A 22,152-nucleotide genomic window follows, 5' to 3' on the forward strand; every position below is an offset into this window, starting at 1 on the left:
GCGGAGTCCTGTGTTTTTAAAAGCCATGAAAAGCCGGCGGGCGGCCCTTTGAAACACGCGCACGTGAAAACCAAAGCAGTTCTGAAAACCCAATACAAAGCAGAGGTCGATATAGAAAGGCCACCCCCCCACACACACCTCCCGACTCGCTGAATAACTATCCCCGGAAAAAAAAAAAAAAAAAACCAACAAAAAACAACCCAACACTTAAATACAACTTCATAAATATTAAACCATGAAAAAAAAAAAAAATTGAGACTTGGCTTTCTTGTCTCCTGGTAAAAAAAAAAAAAAAAACCAAAACCAAACCACAAATACAGGTTAGGAGGGAAGGTAAGAAACAAGCGTCTAATATAGACAGTGACTTCAGCGATAGAGCGTAACCTGCTGGATCGAGCCAGAGGTACGGGGGAGGGAGACGGGAAGATCCAGCAGAGGCGGCGCGGGCGGCCCCGAGCCGATCTTCCTCCCACTGACGGGTCTCGGCGTGACGTGAATCGGTGTCGAAAGGTTTGAGAGCCCTTGAGAACCAAACAGTTTGTGAACAGCGACTGTCCTCGCGCTCCAGCAGCCCCCTGGGGATCCGGATACCCGGAGTAAGGCCATTCCGCTTGGTCTTTCAGAAAAAAAAAAAAAACACCAACAAAAAAACCAAACCAACAAACAGGATTTTAAAAAAAAAAATGCTTTTTCTTAAAAAATATCAGCTCGTGTCGCATCCGCTTTAGAAGCCTGAAGTGGAAGGTGGGAAGAGACTTGGCTCTGAAACAGCAACTAAAAAAATCCCTTTCTACACCACTACATTCTTTGTTTCCTTAGCAATCATTGCTAATTAGCGTAGAAACCCCTTGCACTACTGCAAGAGCAAACTTTAAATTACTTTTTTTTTTTTTTAATATATATATATAAAAAAGAAGGGAGGATTCTGACCCACCAGGAACACGGGGAAGAGTCACTTCATTTCTTTAAAAAAGCATTTAGTGAAAATAAAGATCAGTCCAACATCTGCTCTGAGAGCTCCAGAGAAGCATCTGCAGCTGGCGTGGGCCAGGCATCACCGCAGGGGAACGGCAGCGGAACAATCCCTCCTTCCAGCTTATTATTTTGCTTAAAATCGGACTCCAAACGCCCCACACTTTTGTGGGGGGCAGACGTCCGTCCCAACACCAGGCAGCCGTTTAGGTAGGGATTGCGGCTTCAAGCCGCCGGGAGCACCGGTGTCGACCGCGGCTACGATACAGGCAAGATATCAAAAGGGAGCCGAGCTATAAAATCGGGAAGGGTTTTTGCACATGGTGCCCACAGCAGGACGGAGGGCAGGGGAAGGGAACGGAGCAGCCTGGGTTTGGTCCGTTTGCTTAAGAAATACATTAAAAAAAGTGTGCCCCTTGGAAAGGTCTCCCTTCACCCGCGACTCCCTGCTTGGCGGGGGAGGGACAAAGGGCTTAGTTTAAAAACCAGGGGACAAAGCAATCCAAAACCTCCCTGACGTCTTAAAACCTTTGCACATTCAAGGTCCTCCGAGCGAGACAGCGCAGCAGCTAGCTCTCCTCGTCGCTGTCTCGGGGCGATGCAAGATTGAAAACGGAGGCGGCTCCGGCAGCCAGGAGCGGCTGGCGGGGGAGAGGAGCACATCCACAGTCAGCGCAGCTTCTGCTCCCCCTTCTCTGCCGCTCTCCTGTGAGATACTTTATGGTGGAACACTGGAAAAAAAAAAAACCCTATTTATTAAAAAAAAAAAATTACTATATTGCAGGACTAAAAAGAAGTGATATGACTGAATTCAGAGATGCATTTAAATTAAAAACTCGTTTAAAATACAAAATAAAACCACATTGCTCTGTCGCAAACTGCCCCAAGGAGGCTCTAATGCCCGTTTCCCCTCCAGTAACTCCAAAGAGTCGCCCGTTCTCGCTAGGTTTCTGGTGTCGGCATCGTAAGCAGCTAACTCCCTGAAAGTCAGATCCCTTTTCCAGAGGGCTTCAGCCCAAACAGAGCAGTTCCTCCTCCTCCTCTCGACAGCCGGCTTTGCTCCCGCCGGGCTTCAAAGAGAGGAGGACAGCGGGGACACAGTGGTGGGCTCTGCTGTACGGAGAATTCCAGGTGTCCGAGGCTCAGCTGTGCTGGCTCGGCCTTTGTTAATACCATCCCACTAAGTGTAGCCCAGCCTTCCAGCTTTTCGGTTTCTGTCCAGAGAAGATTTCTTTACAAAAAAAAAAAAATATATATATATATAATGAATCAGCAACAGGGGCTGAACGTTTGTCAGACTCCACAGACCACGCAGAGCACAGAACAATCAGCTTCCACCGCGGCGGTCTCAGCGTTGCTTCACTGCGAAGAGAAAAGAGGGGGAGATGCTGGGGAGGAGTCTGCCTTCCGAGGAGGAGGAGGAGGAGCAGCAGCAGGAGATCTCCTGCTGGTCCTCCCCTAAACCTGGGAGAAGCAAAGAGGGCTGTTGAGTTCGGCTGTGGTCAGGCTCACCCCAGCCACCATCTTACACTATAACAGGAGGGTCTGGGAGTATTTATCATCCGCTGTGGGGACAGCAAGACGAGCCTGGCCAGCTTCACCCCATTTTATCTCTGCCATCAGACCCACTCTGGGCCCTCAGGAAAGACGAATGCCTCTGCTTTGCCTCCTGCTTATCTAATTTAAGGGGGTTGGGGCAGCAGATTATCACTTAGAGCACGGATGTGGCCTAGCAGAAGGCAGGCTGAGCCTTCGCATACCAGAGGGGGATGAAGGCCATCTGCTCCTCTCTGGTCGACTCACACATCCCGCTCAGTGTCCGTGTTCCCAGCACAAGTAGGGACCATGTAACCCCCACAATTCTCCATCCACCTCCACAGCTGCTCTTTTCCTCCTGAACAGGGAACTACTCACAAAGCTTATCTCCGTCTCTTGCAGGTCTTCGAGCTGCTCTCTCAGCTCTGCGGAACGCTCGGGTATGGAAGGCCCTGGGGAGCCGCTGGGAAAACAGAAGGGGAAGACCTGTAAAGCAGTTTTTAGAAGTAATCCGTCAATAAATCACAACTCCAGGGCTGCCCTGCTGTACCCAGCACACGGAACGTCCCAGCACAGCACAAAGGCGTTTGTTAGGCAGGTTTAATACAGAGGCACTGGCAACAGGATCCCTGCTGGGCCAGGCACCCAAAACACCACCTAGAAAATCATCCCCCCCCTAGTCGACACAACTTCAGACATTAGAACAGAGGGTCTTTCATCCAGCCAAGCAGCAGCACCTCTGTACAGAAGTCTTCAAGCACCTCATCAACACAGAAATGGTCCTGGATGAAAACACTCCAGGGACAAAAAAACCCAGGAAGCACCAGAGCTCAGCGAGTCCCAGCCTTTCCAGAGGCACCCTTGTTTGAAAGCCCCTGGCAAACAACCTTTTACGCTCTGGATGCGAGCCGTAGCCTAACAGCAGGATATGCAACGTGAGGACACTGAGCACCTGATGAGATACATCGCCAGGGAGGAAAGGTGGGGCGCTGAAGACTCGCTTTACTCCAATACGCCCTGTTATTTTCCCACTTCTTTCCCGATCCCACAGCTAAAAGGCTGCAACCTGCTGGCTGAGGAACTCCAACTCCCAGCTTGGGTCTCGCCCCGCTTCCTACTGAGGATATGGTGACCACAGCTTCTCTCCTTGCCCCCCCGAGTGAGAATTCGAGTCTGGGAGTGTGTAATTCTCCGAGGCCAAGCAGGGCTCCCCAGCACACTGGCCATCAACAGAGGTTTCAGGACTGCCTATGGACCTGCTCAGCCCTCCGGCAGCTAACACCCAAGGCCTTGTCGCAGCCTGATTGCAGTGGATGCCTTAATTAGCGGGTGTTTGATTGCCTGTTGCCGAAATACAGGAAGCATCGAGCTGTTCAGTCATCAGGCTACACGTCACCCCACGCAAACAACCCTTGGATCAACACCCAAATGGAGACGTGGGGACCCTCGCCGGGAAGGCACAGCTCCCTCTCTGCCTGATCGTGCCTCACCTATGTGCCCGGTTACTCCGAGCTGCTCTGGCTTCCTCCTCTGCCGAGCTCTCTAACTGGCGACTCGCTGCTTCTGACCTACGCAGAAATTAAAGGCGAGGATGCTCAGGGTTGGTTACAGCACATATAGCCCTTGAGGTTCGTTTTAACTAGCACTAAGCAGCACTGTCCAAACGCAGGGCTGCAGGATGAATCATAGAATCATTTAGGTTGGAGAAGACCCTTAAGATCACCGAGTCCACCCATTGACCTAACACTACCAAGTCCAGCACTGAATTACAGTGCATAAGAGAAAAAGAAGCGCCCCTCTCAAATGGAGGGGATCACCCTCTGGAACCCCTTGCCGCAGGATGCCAGTCAGCAGCTTCCATTCCCAGTGGCATGTTTAGGCGTTCCCAACGCCAGCACGCTTCTGCCAGAGGTTAATGACAGAGCTGGGCTGAGGACCAGGGGAATCCCAGCCTCGCGAGGGCACCCACGCCTGCACGGTATCGCTTACGCCACCGCGGAGAGCACGTCTTCGACACACAGGTTGCACACCGCAAACAGAGGCACGTGGCAACATTTCTGAGGCAGGCGTGAGGCCGTGCTGCAAAAGAGAGACCGAGGTTGTCGTAGCACGGATGAAGGGCTGAGCTCGTGTTCCTAAGGCAGATCTGGAGCAGGACAGATCCTGCCTTCCCCCTGGGCCCACCCCTAGAAAGGCAGAAGCTCCAGCTGGAGAGCTTATGGGCGAAAGCACTCCCCTTTGTACAGGACTACAGAGATTTAAGAGGTTACCTCCCCAAAGGGTGGTAAACACCCCGCTAGACCAGCTGATTCTGTAGAGAGGGAAAAAGAAAAACCACTTTTTAAACCCATTCAACAAGTTACGTTGTTATAAATCAGCAATCCACAAGGAGCGTTCATCCTTTTCAGGGTTTGCAGAGCTTTACGGATCTCCCAAGATCACAGAAGTGGATTTAAGCCTCTGACAACGGGTCTGATGTAGGGAGCTCAGATCCCAAGGCCCCACATGGGAGAAAACACTGGTCCGTTCTCCCTCCTGGATTTCATTACCACCACCTGGCGCTGGCACGTGGTTTCGGGGGATGTTAGCAATGCTCGAGTGCCCGCAGGGTATGGGAAGCAGTCTGCTCCGCTCCGGAGGTATCCGGGGCAAACACGGATCCAGCTTTGCACCTGGGGAACCACCTGGGACTCAACCCAGTTGCGCAGCAGGTTTGATCTTACCTACCAGAACCCGTGTTTTTACCAAGAAGGGTGCTCAGTGCCACGCGGGGTAAGGAGGACACCATCCTGAGAGGTTTTACCATTGAGCCCTGCAGCAGACAGACACGTTAAGGACTGCCGAGCCTTGGCACAGGGACACGCTGTGTTACAGCACTGCGTTTTAGGAGTGAACTGACTGTACAGAACCCCTGTAACTGCTGGCCGGCAACAAGCGTGAGGCCAAATCCCCAGGGTTAAGTCTCACTGAGCGCAGCCTCTAGACAGGAGAAGGTTTCAGGCAAGGTCTGGTTCCTCCCCTCACCTAGATAGGAAGATGCCAGGAGCTGTTCTAGTCAAATCCTTTGCTGAGCTGTCAGCTTTATGCACTTGTACGCCCACTGACCTACGTAGAGATTGAAGGAGAGAGACCCGCAGTTAAGTAAATAAAAAGAACCCCTCAAGGCATGCTGACGTACTGGAAAGGAGCAGCTCTGGTTTAGGATCCCTACCAAGAAGTTTCCGTGTTTTACAGAGAGTAAGAGGTGTTAATTACAATTGCATCTTGTTCTCCTGCAGCTCAGGAGAGGGCAGACACTTCCATCAGTGCCACTGTGCAGGCAGTGAGCGAGGAATGGGGAAGACTGTTTCCGATAGCTTCCAGGAAGGGAAGTTAACACCTCAGAAGAGCTTCTACGAAAGGGATCATCCTCTGACCACAGCTCCTCCTCGTCCCTGCTAGTCTCACCACTTCAGCAAGAAATGAAACATTCAAAGGCAGCCACCAGCTCCCTCAGGGCTCTCCATGCATTTCAGCTTCTGAGACGTTTTGAACCACAGCTGCACACATCCCTGCAGCCTCCTTTCCTGAGGAGTCGTTGGAGCTCAGTGCTAACCCAGTAAGTTGCAAGAGAGCCCAACCCTCTGGGAAGAGCAGCAGGAAGGTCATCTTCAGCATCACCCATCACCACGTTACTGCTCTTCACGCACATTTTGGCAGTGACAATTTCACGAACTCACTTTAATTAGCACAATTACCTCAACTCCAGAACAAAGCTGTTAAATACAGAACACACAAGGAACTAAAAGCCACTGGGACCTCCACACAGCCCAAGCAGAAGATGCACGATCACGTCATGTGTAACGGACTGCACGCAGGAACGGCGATGCTCCCCCCTTGCACATGCTTGAACCGACAGCACTGAACGTGCTCAACACCACACGGACCGCTCAAAGGGGTATTTCTGCAAGCATGTCAAAAACCAAAACATCCCACACAAAGCAGCACAGAGCCCTCCCACAGCTCACAAACCTGACTTGCAGGAGCCACAGGCCTGCCATGCGCCGAACCAGCACGAGCCTTACCTATTTGCGGGCGAGTTGAGGCCTCCGCTGCCCAAGGAAGAAGTGGACAGGGTTGTTGCGATGGAGTCACTGTTAGCTTCGTCTACTGGCAGGGTCCTGGGCAGGAGATCTGGGCGACCAAGGTGGGAACCTGAGTTGAAGCACAGACTGTTCCATCACCAGCACAAGCAGGATCGTGTGGCACGAGCTCCCACACTCGCCAGGGGTCAGGATCCGTGCTGGATCCCACCCAATACATCCAAGACACCCGAGCACTAAAGAACCAGCCCTGCATGCAGCTCTGTTCCAGGTCTCCACACGACTGCCTAGCCCAGCTTCTCCCCTGACACAAACCCCAGGGGCACGGGCTGTTGGGAAGAGACCAGGCGCACCGGACTGCCACACGGCCTCAGCCCACTTCCCAGAGGAAGCGTGGGTCACGCTTGGGCAAGGCTGGAAGATCCCACAAAGATGTGTGAAGAAACAATTCCCCACCTCCACAACCTGGTCTTATCCTGCTTGTGAGTAAAGACTGGCTTTTACCCAAACATGAGGTTTATCATCCTGCCCCTGCATTTGCTGCAGCAGAACACCTGGAAACAACCAAGCCTTTGAAGGGCTCGCTGCTCCTCCAGCCCTTCTCACAGTGTTGCCCAAGGCCATTTGGTGTGTACAAGTCTTTGGCCCTGTCTGGTTTCTTGCACCCACAGCCCCAGAATACAGGCCCTCCCCTGGCAAGACCACAGAACAACGTGGAGGCGTCTTGCACAGCTCAGGAGGCAGCAAGCTTCAATTAGACAAATCCAAGCTGAAAAATAACTTCTCCAGGCTTTTTTGGTTTGGTTTTTTTTGTTTGTTTTTTTGTGGTTTGTTTTTTTTTAAAGCCCAGGCACCAACCTTGCTCTATATCCGCCTCTGCTGTTACTTGTGCTTTTGTCTCACAGGACATGTGCGACTGTGAAGGCACTCCTCCTTGACAGCTCCGCCGAGGAACTGTTGTGCCAGACCGGCTCTTCTTAGAAGGGGATGGCTTTACTTGGGGACAAAAAAAACCCAGAAAGCATTTTTCTAACATATTCAATGAAGGAGTAAAAGACCCGACGCAGCAACTTCATAGTGACAGTCTGGCGCGAGGGCTGTGCCCTGAAGGAAGAAGCTGATGGATGAAACAGCTCCTATAAGGTCACATCTATGAGGCAAGAACAATCTAGGAGGAAGGAAGGGGTGACACAGCACAACAGACTTCCTAAAGCTCTTGCACGCAGTCGTCCACCTTCCCAAACCACAGCTGCTGAGCAGGGAGAAGCCAGAACCCATGGCGACTGCCGAGGGTACAGCTGCGCAGAGGTACTCACGTGGTATTTTCTTGAACGCTGTGTTGCACATGAACCGTTGGAACCTTTCGGCGTAGAAGCTGGGTCTGTGCACAGATACAGTGTCCTAGAAGTCCAAGGGACAAACATTAACGTGTGAATCTGAGTTAGTAAGTGATCATGGTTAACATGAGCTTCCCTCGGGCTGCTAGCCCTGAAACACACGCTGTGCTGGACTGGGAACAGTCAGGGAGTCTCACAGTCACTCTCACTAGCAGCCGTGAGAAGCAGATTAGCTACAAACAGTAGGCATTGCATACAAAGCGATCAATACTCGTTAATGAACATGTAGTTGACCAGCATTAACAAACCCAACATTTCCAAGAGTCCCTAGGAAGTATTACTCCTACAAAAGAGGGTAAACACATGCCATAGGACCCTATGCCCAAAAGGAGCAAGGACAGCCAGCACAGTTTAAAAAAAGACACTGGGATTATTGCTAAACAATTTAAAAAGTGGTATTTTTCTACTTACCCCATCGTGTACAAGGGCCTTCCAAGAGTGCTCCAGCTTCTTGACAAACCTGACAAAGGAAAGAATTAAGAACCACGTTTACACCAAGTCCCCACTGTCTGTATCACATCACGCTCACTCATACCGAGCCTGGCTTCTGACCGCAGGGGCAGAACTCCCCAAATGCGGGCTACTCCGGCGTTAGATTCTCTTCAATGTCCCATTTTATTAAGCCTGTTCCCCAGACACCAGGGCTGACTGCAGAGTTCGCTCTTCCAAGGGGAAGAGTTTCACAAGCATAGTTATCAAGGGCAGTTAACTTGCAACGACATTTAACGGAGACCTCTGCACGTTGCATTTTAATATAAATAGAAGAAAAGGTAAGCCTTAAAGCTATTTTTCATTTTACAGGGAGAGGCAGTTATGGCCATTTTAAGCCACCACTTGTTTTTTCCTTGCCACTTCCTGCATCGTGCCTGTATATGACAACCACAGCGCACAAAAACAACTTTGTAAGAGTAAATCTATTCCAGGAACATGAAGTAAATACAGTAAGCAAGACCCAGAAACTGATTCCAAGGTGCCTGACTTCAAGAAAATAGAAAGTGGTAAATAAATAAAAATGTTTGTGTCTTAACTACTTCTTGAAAGCCAACCAAGCAGGAGCAGACAATGCTGGAAGTGGTCTGTTATTAAAGGTTTCTTACCGGTAGGACTGCAGCACATCGATGATGCAGATGAACAGCAGCAGCCTCTCCCCCTTTGCGTTGCGGGCTGGAATGCCTCCCATCCTAGAAAAGGACAGGGTACAAACATGACACAGGGTGTTCTCGCCCCCCACTGCCCCCCCTCACAGAGCCTAACGTGGGCTGAATATCACGCAAACTATTTAACAAGCATCAACACACGGGAGGCACCTTCTGCCCAGCCACCAGCTTGGGGAAGACAAGTCAAAGAGCTATTTTGGGAAGTTAGCTAAACCTCCTGAGAACTGACCCCACTTTTCCCTCTGCATGACAATTTAATTGTCCCCTACTCATCGATGAGAGGGGACTAAGCAACTGTAAGAATTAATTCCTACTCATCGATGAGAGGGGACTAAGCAACTGTAAAGAGCATCTACTACCAGCCATACTAAGATGGCAGCTGGACTTTATGGGCTGTTAAGTCTGATCTAACAAAGCACTATGCCTCTTGGGGGTAGATGGAAATAACTAGTTGGAGTTGCCAATAACCAGCGAGCAGAGAACCCTCAAAGGCCACCTGGAAGGCAAGAAAATCTTTTGTGCATTAAGGAAGGGAAATCAAAGATAAAAGCACAAAATTTGACATCGAGACCTCTCTGCCCTGCGTGACAGCAATCCTGTACAGCCCAGTCTGCATCTAAATTAAGTCTCTGTTAGCCCCTCACTGCTCACAGTATTCCACTGGGAACAGCAGCACCAACACAGACTTACTGGTCATCTGTCTCTATGGTGCCACCTCGCCGGGCCTCTCCTTGGATGGATTCCATGGCTGTCGAGTAGAGGGCCTTCTGGGCAGCGGGTCGCCGCATATCTGTCTGGGATGTCCCATCTGCCATCGCGTGCTCTCTCTGTGCCAGATCGATGTTATGGATTGCAACAAGCAAGCTGTAATCCATGATTTTAAAGCTCTGCAGGACCTGGGCAGAAAGTCAACAAAGGCTCGCTCATTAGTGCGAGCCCAGTGAAACTGTCAGAGCAGAGATTTTCAGAAGCGCACTCAGCGGTTTTGCCTAGAGCCCCGAGCGCAGTGAGGGGATGGCTTTCAATCCACAGCTCATGCACAGTCAGCTCATCTCTAGTCGCCAAAGGGAGTTAGAGGAAAGCTATCAGTACTCCTCCTGGTCAGACGGGGACCCAAGCCAGGGAGAACACTGACTTTTGCACGGCCACCCAAAGGAGCTTGACAACTTGGGACCAGACTCAGTCAAGCATCCCGTCCCTCTCCTCAGACCCTGCCCTGCTCCAGAGCTCAACCTTGGCAGAGGGTGCTTCCTCCACCTCTAGAGGCAGTGCTGGCTTTAATTCAGGTTGGAAAGATTGAAGGAAACCAGGGTCCAGGTCCTGCTTCTTGTGCACACCATCACCAAAAAAACAGGTTCTCTAAGTCAACACCCTGGGCAGAGGCTACAAGGGTGGCAGCTCCCATCTCCTTTTCCTGGAAAAGGCTCAGAAAAAGGAAGTAACTCTCCACGCCACCCTTCACCCTTCCACTTACCAAACAGTCTCTCTGTAACGTCTTGCACAGAGCATTATACATGTCAGAGTCTAAGAAGAGGCCATCAGGGATGTCCTGCATAAAATCCAAGTCCTTGTATGTTGGGAAGACCTTCTCCCGCTCCTTCTGGGATGCTCGGCGTTTGTAGGTGGAGCCCTTCAGGTCATATTTCAGGTGCATTTTGACAGACCGTGGCAGTAGGTTGTTCATCACGACAATGCGAATGTTTTTGCCTCCAGCCTGGACACAGTACAAACCGTAAAACTTTGGTAGCAGCGTCCTTGGGTTCTGGTTCAAATTCTGAAATGCCAAAGACAAAGAAATACCTTCAAAGCCATTCTGGTTATTTGCAGGCCAGTTAGAGGAGTTATTTGCTCCTTCCTGTGCTTCTGTATTGAAATGGAGCTGGCAAAGACTCAAAGCCATTGCCAAAGAGGCTAAGAGACAAGGGCAGGTGAACACAGGGAACAGATGGATGATGTCTGCAGTTGTTAATAACCTCTCTGGCAAAGCCTGGTGGGTCAGATAAAGGAAGGAAGGGGTTTGCTGCTCATTCTGACAGAAGCTACGCTGGGGAGGCTTCTGAGCAAAGGAAGATCTTGTGTTTAGCCTTTTTAAATTTGGCGCTTAGGTCAAGCCAAATACATCAGGATAGAGGTGGATCTAAACTCTCACGGCTACAGAAGGCACTAGACAGAATTTTGAAGAAAAACAATGTGGTTCTGGGATATAATCACAACAAAAAACTGCTTCTGAAGCCAAAAATATTAAGGAATTCAGCAAGTGACCCCAACTCAGCTGGGGCACAGATCAAACCTCCACTCACATCCACCAGGTGGTACACAGCCGCATCTGTCACACTTGTACAGCTGGGGGACCCTTCCCTAGCTTGCAGAGAAAGCCTTGCCCAAGGGACTTACCATGTAGTAGCCAGGCAGCAGCTTCTGTAAGAACTCAGCCTCTTTGTATGTTCTGAACCGTTTTGATGATAAACTCATCATCACTGGATACATAGAAGAGGGATCCGCTGGCCCCAGAGTTTGAAAGTTCAATGAGCGGCTCATTGCAGAGCGAGTACTGAGGAAGACAAGGTGAGAAACATCAACAGGCAACTTCAGCGAGAAGGCTCTTCCTTCTAAACATTAACAGAGGCAGACCCCAGGGTGACATATGGAACCCACTGCCGCGCTTACGGAGCTTGCCACAGGGCCTCACAGTGCTCCATAGCTCCGAGAGGGGGAAGAGGACAAACACCCATCAACACAGAGCACACAACAGATGGGAACCTGGTCCAACCACTAACTCACCAGATAGTCGTCTGGTCGGATCCCAAAGAGCTCCCGGAAATAGCGAAAGGCCACTGGAGCGTAGGTTTTGAACCGAAAGTCGTTGTAGTGATGAGCGGGGGTCAGGTTACTCCCTTCACTGATCAAGGAGAGAAGCACACACAGGTATTTGAAACATTTCTTAAGAAACTGCCCTAAAAGCAAACACCCACTGGCTGGCTCCTTCTAACACACTGGAGGGCTAGAAAGCACCCACCCAAAAGGGACACACATCGGCACACCCAACGCGACCGATGGTGGACATACACAGGGAAGAGCCAGGGTTCTTCAGAAACAGGCCGCAGGCAGGAGCCAGAGTTGGTTTGGAAGCATGGAGCAGCTCTGCTCAGGAGACCTGCGCTCGCTCCTGCACTCAACTGTCCTGGTTTGCTGTGGCTTCCTCAAGTGCAAGCAGGGTTAGGAACTAATGCTGCTACTCACTATCAAAGCACCACAGAGAGAAGAAAGCAAGCACCAACCTTGGGAAGAAAATACTTTCTACTACGTAGAAATCTTGCATGAGAACATCTCTTTCGGGTTTGGTGCTCAAGCTTCCAACTGTGTGTGTAATGCCCAGCTGAATGGCACCTTTCAAGGCAGACGATGTCGTCTGAAGAGGCAGAGAAAATGAGTCAGACATTGTGGAACAGCAGACTGGAAATAGGAATGAAAGGAGTTAAAGAGAGCCCCCAAGTTTAAAACAGCACTGTTAGCCGGGGTATTTTACACCTACTGGTTCCAGCTTCCACCATTTCTTTCTCATTGACTAACATCATTCTGGCGATAGGAACACCTGGGAACACCCCCACCTCCCCAACAGCATCCCGCTCCATATTTGCACTCTGGATGGTCGAGCAGTAAAAGACTTGAACTGGAATCAACATCCAGCTGGTCCTTAAGAGGACTGAATTTCACTTCATCCTCCCACAGCACTCATCTCTACACCCCACAGTCAGTGGGGGAAGACACCCAGGGACAGGTTATCTTGTGCCCCTAGGAATAAACATAGTTCTTGACACCTTGGTCTGCCAGGTCTTGGAACTGTAAGCTTTGAAGCTTGCCTTTCCCCAGCTCGGGCACAGACTTGGGTGTGCTACAGGAGAAGGCAGGCACAGCCAGCACACAGTGCACACTTGTCTGGTGCTACCGCATTCCTCCATCTGCCTCTCTTGCTAGGTCGTGGCTCTTTAACCCTAAGGAGATTACTGTTGATTTTAAATAAGGAGCAGAGACATGAATCCTGCTCCTGCATCCTCTGCACAAACTGCCCAAGAACAATGCAGGACTGTGTTCTTGTAGCAGGCTCTCACATCAAGAGTCCTCTTCTGCCTATGAAACACATGATCTCATCTCAGACCACCGAGACGTGCTTCAGCCTAGCTCGTGCTACGGGCTGTGTTTCCCAGAACAGCCCAGAGGAGATCTGCTCAACACCCCGATGTCATGGCCTGCCAGTTCCCGGAGCACGGAGATATGAACCCTGCTGGAAATGTTGAGGCTGCAGAGCAGGTGCAGGTTGGATTTGTGCACTGCAGCGCATGGACGTTTCACTTGGCTTATACATAAAGCAACCGGACCAAGAACAAGATCCAGGGCTCAGGATCCAACTAGTTTGTGTTTGTTTCCTCAAGCTAAACAAAGCCCAGCCCCCTGCCACATGCAGGAAATCACTGCAGATCAAAGCATTTGGCAGCAGAGGACACCGCAGTGTCTGGGGGACAAACGTTTCGAGCTTTTTCCCCAGACACACATCCTCCATGAAGCCTTGTAAAATGACCAGGCACGTTTCTCCCACCGAACTGTTTTTTCTGTTATCATAGCTGCAGGAGACCTGCTCACGGTTCCCTGAAGAGAGCGCAACAAAAACCGGCAGTAGCTCTGGCTTGTCAGCAACGTCCTTCTCCACTTCAGCTACCTGCTTGTAGCTGGTATTTATTTCGGTATTAGATGGGGAAGGAAGAAGAATTTGGCTCCACTTTCCTTGCTTACCCTCTAAAGGCTAAAGTTGCTTGAAAACAGATCTCGGCTCAGCTCACCTAGCCCTGCTTAAACTCCCAGGACAGCCTCACTGCTGAGAAGCAGAACTTAACCAACAGGGCACAGCAGTGCTGCCTTGTTTGTGAGCACAGAGCCACAGGGCCAGGTTGCCAAGGAACAAGTATTTTTCTCTTCTATTAGCCAACACGAGCAGCCGAGCAGCTGACTGCCTGTTTACAATCACTTTTATAGGGCAAAGAATTTAAAAAAACAACTTACCACCCCTGGAAAAGGAAGGGATGGAAAACAGACAGACAGTCCATTAGTCTCGTTCCCAGATAAATCCCATGTGGTCTCCCCACCAGGTTTCTGGGAGCCTTGCAAGAAACATTTCAGGCATTTTCCATTGACTTCCACTTTCCTCTCCTATTACTGCTGTCTAACCTTCTATCTCTGAATTTGCTGGGAAACCAGAAGCCGGATCCCAACCTTGAAGACACAAGCAATTTCAAAAAGGGCACTGTAGCAAAAGCTGGCTTCTGCAGAAATACCATTGGAATTCCTCCCTTCCACTCCGATTCCTGAAGGACAGCTATACCTCTGGATTAGAGATTCCAGACCAGAAGCTCCGCTCACACGAAGCGGTGCAATGCCCCTATCAACACATTTAATCTACATCCTAGACATCAACCTCACTTCAGAGAAAGTCAGCCCATTCTGATGAAGTCCAACAAACGGGAAGCAGCATCCACAAGATACCCACACTTACAGGCTTTTTAAAAATACCCAAACAATCTCCCCTTTGTACGGCAAATTCCAGTAACGCCACAAGATCTATAGAAACTACTGTGCCCAAAGAGCACAGAAAGCACCCAGTAAGCCAGAAGAGGCCTAGGAAGCGTTGCTAATGGGCAAAGTTTAAAAATAATCCCCTCTTTAGAAGCACATATTCAGTCCTTTGGTTCCTTTCCTTTGAGGTCTTCAGCGACTCTCACCGACGTTACCCACTGTCTAACGCCGCACCTCATGAGACACCGCTGCCCCGGGCGGCACTTGCATTGCAAAGAAGAGAATGACAACAGTCAAATGAGTTGTGTAAGAGGCAACTTACCTTTTTATAGGTAGTCTCACCCGTGGAGTCTACTCCTCTGTGCCCTTTCTTTATCGTCTGTGAGCCTGGCTGCCCAGAACCACCTGGCATCTAGGATTGGAGTAAAAGATGGTAAGAACCAAGGGCATAAAACCCGGTGTCTTCGAGGCCAGTGGCTGCCCAGAACCACCCGGCATAATTTTGCTGTTCTCAAAGATGGAGCCTGTGAAGTGCTGAAGCCTCAGGTCCCTGCATCCGTGCGAAGGGAGGACACAGTACAGGCTGGGCTCTGGGACAGCAACAGCATTGAAATGTCTTCAGAGAACTCATTGACCCCTGCGTGATTGAGGCTGGACATCTAATTAGAGAAGAACACCTCCACGCAAGACCACCTGGAAGGGTTTGGTTTTTTCTAACCACCCTCATCACAAACAAATCAGCTCTAAGCAAGTCTGGGCCCACCACAGCTGGTCACCATGCTTTCTGCCAGTAAGGCCAAGGCTTTGAGGAAACATTTTAGGAAGGTGGCAAATTCTGCTCTGATTCACGCCACAAGAGCTCGCTTGACTCATCGTCTTCCAGCACATGCAGCTGTTAAATGGTGTTTCTCAGTCAAAACAAGCTGAACATCTTGCTCGCAGCAGCAGATCTACATGGTATTTTGGTGGCACAAGAATTGTTCAGTTCCAGGACAAGCTGGGGTTTTAAGCGGAGATTCTCTCTGTACATAAAGATGCTCTGATTTCCCAAATGAACAGCTGCAGCTTACTGTACCTACCACTGCCTGGTTTACCCCTAACCTGCCTGCTATTTTTCCAATCTCATTCAATTCCAAAATTGGGCATTCTCTCAGCCAGAGAACAAACCAACTTGTGGGTCAGAAACTTACCTCGGGGGTGAGCGACTTTTTGAAAGTAGATGATCCTGTCAAAAGAAAAAAGCCACGCTCAGAAAGGGTTAATAATTATTATGCATCACAAAAAAGCCTGACGCACCGCCTTGGTTCGAAGGCATCTGAAAAAAGCACTGACTCATGGCTGATTTCTTCCCAGCTTCTCCTCTTACAGCAGAATTTTTGTCAAGCCGCAAGGAAATGCTATTCTGCTTACCGCTCGCCAGCCAAACTCAGTTTTGTGCTGATGCTACGGGCTAGGGCCCGCTCTGCCCCGCTGAGCTGGCTTCCAGCGCTCCTCTGGCTCCACACCAACATGCAGGACCACCTTCAGCGGTGGGATCCGCCACTTCCCTGCCTGCGACGGAGTTACATGGCTTCGCAGGATTACTGCCATCTATTAATTAGAGCTGGGAGGGCCAAGTGTTCTGCAGTGTTTCAGTAGATGCGCTGAGCACGCTTTATCTTAAAATTATTTCCAGGACCTTTTATTAAAAGGCCTAAAACATCAACTTGAAGCCAAACCCAGGAATTTTCTTATTACCACGGTGCTAAATCTCTGTGAGGCCATGTACTAACTTCTATCTTTTAGGCCTGGATTCTCGTCTTGGTTTTTTTTTGGATGCAGTAAGGAAAAAAAAAAGCCATTAGATGACACCGCCCCTCTGCGATGTCCGCCTACACCACAAAGCCACCAGCCAGGCTGAGACCCACACCAGTGAGGCCAAGAGCTCCCAGGACAGGGACACTGCCCCCGCCAGGCAGATGCATAAAACAGCGATGTGCTCTCTGCCTCCAGCCCAGAAAGCCAGACAAGCTCTTTCATTTTGTTTTCCTTCCTACTTCAGACACAGCGACAATTTTTTTTTTTTTTTTTTTTAAATTTAATGTGGGAGCCATGACCACAGCTTTATAAAACTGCCCCCACCCAAAAGCAACACCCCCGTCGTACCACGCAGTAAGCACAGGCTGGCTTCCCCCCCCAGCCAGTAATTGTTTTACCAGATTAAGCATTACCACATATAATCCTCGCCGTGGTTCTGGGTCCACCCACCGCTCGCTCAGAGAAGCCCCTTCCGCTCGCCTGTTACAAGCGGTGTAAAGACTCACGCTGTGATTTCAGCAAGCACTACAGCTCTACAAAAACTGCATTTCAGCAGAAGGAACAGAGGTACTTAACAGCGAAATCCAGCAGCCTTCTGATCCCCTTATCGAGTGATCAAAGTTCTCATTTCAATACATATTAAACAAGCAAGAAGGAAAAAAAAAAACCTGTGACAAACGCTTTTTGCTAAACAAAGCGAGCACAGAATGACTGGCTCCAACCGCCTTCCCACCCCCTCCCATTCCCCTTTAAAGACAACAAAGTTTGTCCCAACAAGCTCTAATTTTTGTGTTTGAAGTTTCTCACAGCTGGCTCTCCTCCTTCGCCTCCCCCCAGCGCGCTCGGGACTCTTCGGAGCCGGCCGCCCCTCTTCACCTCTCATAGAATCATTTAGGTTGGAGAAGACCTTTGAGAACATCGAGTCCAACCATAAACCTAACGCTGCCGAGTCCCACTAAACCACGTCCCTCAGTGCCACATCTGCAACAGAATCACAGAATCGTTTAGGTTGGAAAAGATCTTTAAGACAAGACCCCTCTCGCATCCCTTCCCAGACCTGGGCCAGTGGCAAGGGAGCATCTCCAGCTAAAAGGAAGCTTCTGTGAGTTGGTGTGTAATGAGGAAACCAGTAAAACTCGACTCCATCACCTTGCCGCAAGGCTTTTGAGCTCACCAAGATCCATCAGGACACAGGGACAGAGGAAACATCCCAGGCACCACAACCTAACACCTGTTCAATAGCAATTAAGCCTTTTTTTTTTTTCTAAACAAGTATCTGTAATTATGTAAATCAAAACCTCTAAAAGCCCCATGATTTAAGCACCGCCAGCCTCATCACCTTGGAGATTCGCCGTGTTAATATTTAATCATCCGTGCAAAACTGTATTCCACTAGGATTCAACCAAATCTCTCTCACCAGAGGACCCGGCAGCAAATCTTCCCCGCGCTGCCTCAATCACACGCAACAGACATTAAAAGCAAGAACATAGGAGGAGCCTTGGCTGGAAAAGCAGGCATCCCAAAGCACATCTGGCTTGTCCCCTAGGACACCATGGGATAGCTTCATCTTGGAGGCATCACCGTGATTTTAAGGAAGATGTACGGTATCTCAGACCAGAGCACCAGCTTCACCTTCTCTTCCCCCACTGCCCCAAGACCACGGTGCCTCGGTTTGCCCTTTCATGTAGTGATCTGGGAAGTGACAATGATGATCCTCCCAAGCGACAACGACGATCCTCCCAAGCAGGCCGGTTACAAGAAAGGGTGAGTCAACAAGGGAAAGCCACAGCGTGTGGTCAGAGCATCGGCGCGGTCGCAGCATCGCTCCAGTCCCAGCACACCCAGTTTCCGAGGCAGGAAGCTCCCCCTCCCTCTCTCCCTCCCTCCCGCTAGTTTCCAAACGAGTTTGCTGCCGATTGGGAAATAGGTAATTCCTGTCTGACCACGATAAAAAACACTTATTCACATCTGAGTGCAAGGATGAACCCGCAGCTGAGGAGGTCTGCCCAGCTCCGAGGCCGGACTGAAGCTATGTACAGCTCCATCACGCGTCCTGCAAAAACAAGCGCTCTCCATTACCAAAAGCGTTACGGGCTGAGGTCAGAAAACAAAACTCAGAGGTTTCCATAGGAAAACATTTCCGTTATCGCCACCTTTTTTTATTGCTATGTAAAGGCAGTTTGTTTGTCTGTCCCATACGTGCTCTGCTTGGAGAAGCAAAGGTGTTAAATTCAATGGCATCAACATAGCAAAATGAAATTATTTCCAAAAAGCTGCTATTTCTGGATCTGTTTAAACACCTCCAAAATGAAAGACTTCATCAGTCATTAATTTAGCCCCAGGTTGACAGCTGAAAAAAATGGCTTAAGAGACCTAAACAGTTAATTCTGGCCAAAGGAAACAGATCAGGGTCAGAAAGTCCTGTCCGAAAAAGAATTCACCATGTCCCCGAAAGTTTCCTCTCTCCTTTCTTTCATGATTCTGGGAGCAATCCCTACAGGCGATTTCAGAGCATTCCTCCGAGCTGTTTACTGGAAGCTGAATCAACCTAAATAAATAGCTGCCTGCCTTCCGCCAGCCTTAGCTGTCCAGGATCATTTTCAGCCAGCAGCAGACAGTATACTCTTACCGACCGTGAATTAAATGCTAGGGAAAAAGGCTAAAAAGTTGTGGCGATGGCACCTGGTCAAATGGTTTGGACAAATAATTCACTGGAAGGGGCACGTTACAAGGCATTCGGGTCAGATCCTCCCTCCTCCAGCAAACAAGCATGCTCATTTGGTACAGCCAGGAGAAATACCCGCTTCGCTCTATTTTTAAATAGAGCTGCTCAGACAGATTTTAGCTGCGCCTCATGTTTTCGACAAAAATAAAAAGTGAAAACGTTAGCACACCCAAACACATCATCAAGCTCAACTCTCCAGCGTCTGAGCAGGGCAAGCCGAGCGCCAGGACACATCACACCGGCATGCACTGCCCTTCCTCCCCGGCCCTGCTGCTGACTGCGGGCTTTATCTCAGCCGAACGGGCGGCCAGGGCGAGAGAGGCAGCTGGGTTTTCCCCAAACAGGTCCTCTTAGTGCTCCAAGATGGGAACATCCTCCTTCCTCACCTGGGCTCTGCCTGGAGGCAGTGACACCATCAGTAAGAGCACTTCTGCGCACACAGAAGTCGTGAGACCAAGCCTCAGCCCCACCAAACGCTACCTGGAGGACGTGTGGTACGTTGGAGCCTCCATGGGCACCTCCAAGTCGCTGTCGGCACAGAAATCCCCCAACACATTTTTTCCTCTGCCTGCAGATCCCCCCTCCCCCAAAAAGCCTGTTCAAAACCAGGCAGAAACCAAAGCAGAAAAGCCCCGCTGGAACAATCCTGCTGGTGCGCACAGGGATGCGGAGAGCTGTTTAGATGTCAGGAGAGCGCTTACACAACACACTTCAGTAAAACAGCAGCTTTTGTGGAGCGTGGTAGCAGCTTATTTAGGGGAAAAAAAAACCCACTAAGTTTTGTCAATCCTCAAAAGCCAAGACGGTTACGTAACACGGCATTTTGCTGCTGGTTACGGGAGAGGAAGAAACCATGCTTTTTTTTTTTTAAGCACATATATGCAATGCATCTACCTCTTCGAAACGACATCACCGAGCAGCACAAAAAGCTGAAATCTATATGAGGAGAAACAAAAAGGTTATACAGGTATCACGGCGAACCGCTACTTCAGCTACCTGAAGAAACAAGAGATTTTCCCCGAGAAAGTTAAAAGAAACACAAAAAGAAATCCAATTTCCACTAGTTCAGAAAACACAGGTCCAAACTTCACAAGCAAAACACCTCGGAGCAAGGCACCTTTGTCGCGCATAATAAAAACCTGTTCCACGGCTCTGGAAGAGAAGAGCCTAAATATTTCACTTGCTTCTCTCATGGAAAGCTCTTATGGAAAACTGTAGAAATCTGGCCTGAGCTAAGAGTCAAAGCCAACGGTCTTAATCAGCTGGAGCAGCTGGAGATGGAAGAAAACCCATGAGATCACGCAGCCCACCCCTGCCAGCGCAGAACACGGCCCTCCAGAGGAAGATAAAACACTGACAAACACTTGATCTTGGCCAGAAGGCCAAGCAGTGAGTAATAATATTGAAATTCTCTGCATCAATAGATTTGTTCTGATAAATTATGTTAAGGACATTAAAGCAACAGCTTCAAAGCTGCCGTAAGAGAGCTCGTGAATTCAATTTCTAGATAAAGAGCTCTTGCACGTTGTAGATCCCTCTTTGGGTTATCTTTCCCACCACCGTTAGCATTCGGCAGCTGACGTACGCGTGACTGATTCGACTGCCCTGGATTAGCACATCTTCCTCCCTCTCCCCTGCACTTGTCTTAGGAGCCTGTTGATGGAGGCACAGGACAAGACACTCCCGAAAGTCACTGGATACCGCTGACGTGTCCACGCCGGCAAGCGGGTGACGCGTTGGGAACAGGCCCAGGGAAAGAGAGAGGAGACGCAATCTCTGTAACGTTATCTAGACACGTTTCGCTGCTTTGCAGAAACAGTAAACCCTTCCTCAATCTCTCTTCACCAGCAAACTGCCAAGTGCTCTGCGAGGAGGTCAGCGTACCTAGCTACAGAGAAATAAAGTAATGCTTTAATCCAAGAGGTCAGGGGCAGAATTAAGAACAGGTTTCCATGCATGAGGCTACCGGCATTTTCTAAGTACCCAGAAGAGAGCTGAGGCCAGGCGTGAGATCTAGAAATCAATTTAAAACAAAAAAAACCCAGACCAAGCAACTCCTCTGCCTTCTGCAGTGGTGAGCAGACGAGGTGCTCACCAAAGGTGAGGAGAAGAGAACGTAACAGAGAGGATGGGGTTTGGGCTTCCACCTCCATCACCTGGAGGTTGGTGAGCACGGGTGAGCGCTCACGTCAGCAGATGAGCACTGCCCTCACCGAGATTCTGGATCCACTGTTTGGGGCTTGTCCCAGCGATTCCAGGAAAAGCCGTGCTTCACGGCAACCAGTTATTTGGGAGCGCCAATCCAAAACCAACACAACTCACCAGGGCTGGGAAGAAACCCCTTTTCCTTCGTGTCTCACCAGCACAGCAGACCTTGACCAAAGATCAGTGGTCACAAGAGCACCGACAAACAAAAGCCTGTCTAAATGTGCACGGAAACACAAATACGTCTTGACTGATGACAAGCTACTCGCTCCACTGAAAAACATTTGAATAAAAAAACCCTCTGCGCCAAGTAAACGAGACTCAGACGCGTGATGTCTTCAGCAGCAGAGGATGGAGGCAGCCCACGGAGCAGCAGACAGATGGTGGGACTAAAGGGTGGAGACTCTGAAGACAAAAAGGACAGTGAGCAAGAGGTTTCCAGCATCTGCTCCTGACTCCCGGCTGTATTTCTTCCCCACCATCCCTCTCCTGAGACCAGCCCTTTGGCCGGGGCCATGCCCTCCTGCTCCCCCAGAAACACCAACTCTGAGGTAGAGCAGACACACGAACTCTTTGGTCCTCGTTATCAAACTGCTTGGGAGTCAAAGAGCACCACGGAACTGCAAAAATAACAAAGAAAAACCTGCAAGCAAGTTCAGCAAAACTACCTGCGGCTTCAGGGAAGAGGCTGGAAATGAGGCACAGAGGAGCACGGG

The 22,152-nt window shown here is 49.9% G+C and overlaps 3 protein-coding genes across 3 annotated transcripts in view; 1 reads left to right on the forward strand and 2 right to left on the reverse strand.

Annotated features, from left to right (window-relative positions):
- The window catches only part of PSMD4 (proteasome 26S subunit, non-ATPase 4), an 8,244-nt gene extending 7,638 nt beyond the window's left edge, over window positions 1–606 (reverse strand). Inside the window, exon 1 of the mRNA XM_009643624.2 lies at window positions 408–606. Coding sequence (XP_009641919.2) covers window positions 408–606 — 199 coding nt within the window. The remainder of the gene's footprint in view (window positions 1–407) is intronic.
- On the reverse strand, window positions 13–17,148 carry PIP5K1A (phosphatidylinositol-4-phosphate 5-kinase type 1 alpha). Its single transcript, XM_035899129.1, is given in 17 exon segments — window positions 13–2,334; window positions 2,887–2,971; window positions 3,999–4,076; window positions 6,573–6,702; window positions 7,449–7,586; window positions 7,907–7,991; window positions 8,399–8,447; window positions 9,085–9,168; window positions 9,835–10,040; window positions 10,619–10,918; window positions 11,539–11,586; window positions 11,588–11,695; window positions 11,926–12,043; window positions 12,423–12,553; window positions 15,032–15,121; window positions 15,900–15,934; window positions 16,120–17,148. Coding segments are annotated over 15 exon segments (1,653 nt in total). The 5' UTR covers window positions 15,900–15,934; window positions 16,120–17,148; the 3' UTR covers window positions 13–2,331.
- Window positions 17,149–18,211: 1,063 nt separating this feature from the next.
- Window positions 18,212–22,152, forward strand: part of LOC104130572 (tropomodulin-4) — a 16,814-nt gene continuing 12,873 nt past the window's right edge. The window contains 2 exon segments of the mRNA XM_035899126.1: window positions 18,212–18,270; window positions 21,045–21,111. Of these exon segments, the coding sequence (XP_035755019.1) occupies window positions 18,212–18,270; window positions 21,045–21,111 (126 nt within the window).

Source organism: Egretta garzetta, unplaced genomic scaffold (genome assembly GCF_000687185.1).
Source record: "Egretta garzetta isolate BGI_Z169 unplaced genomic scaffold, ASM68718v1 scaffold668, whole genome shotgun sequence".
Lineage (NCBI taxonomy): Eukaryota > Metazoa > Chordata > Aves > Pelecaniformes > Ardeidae > Egretta > Egretta garzetta.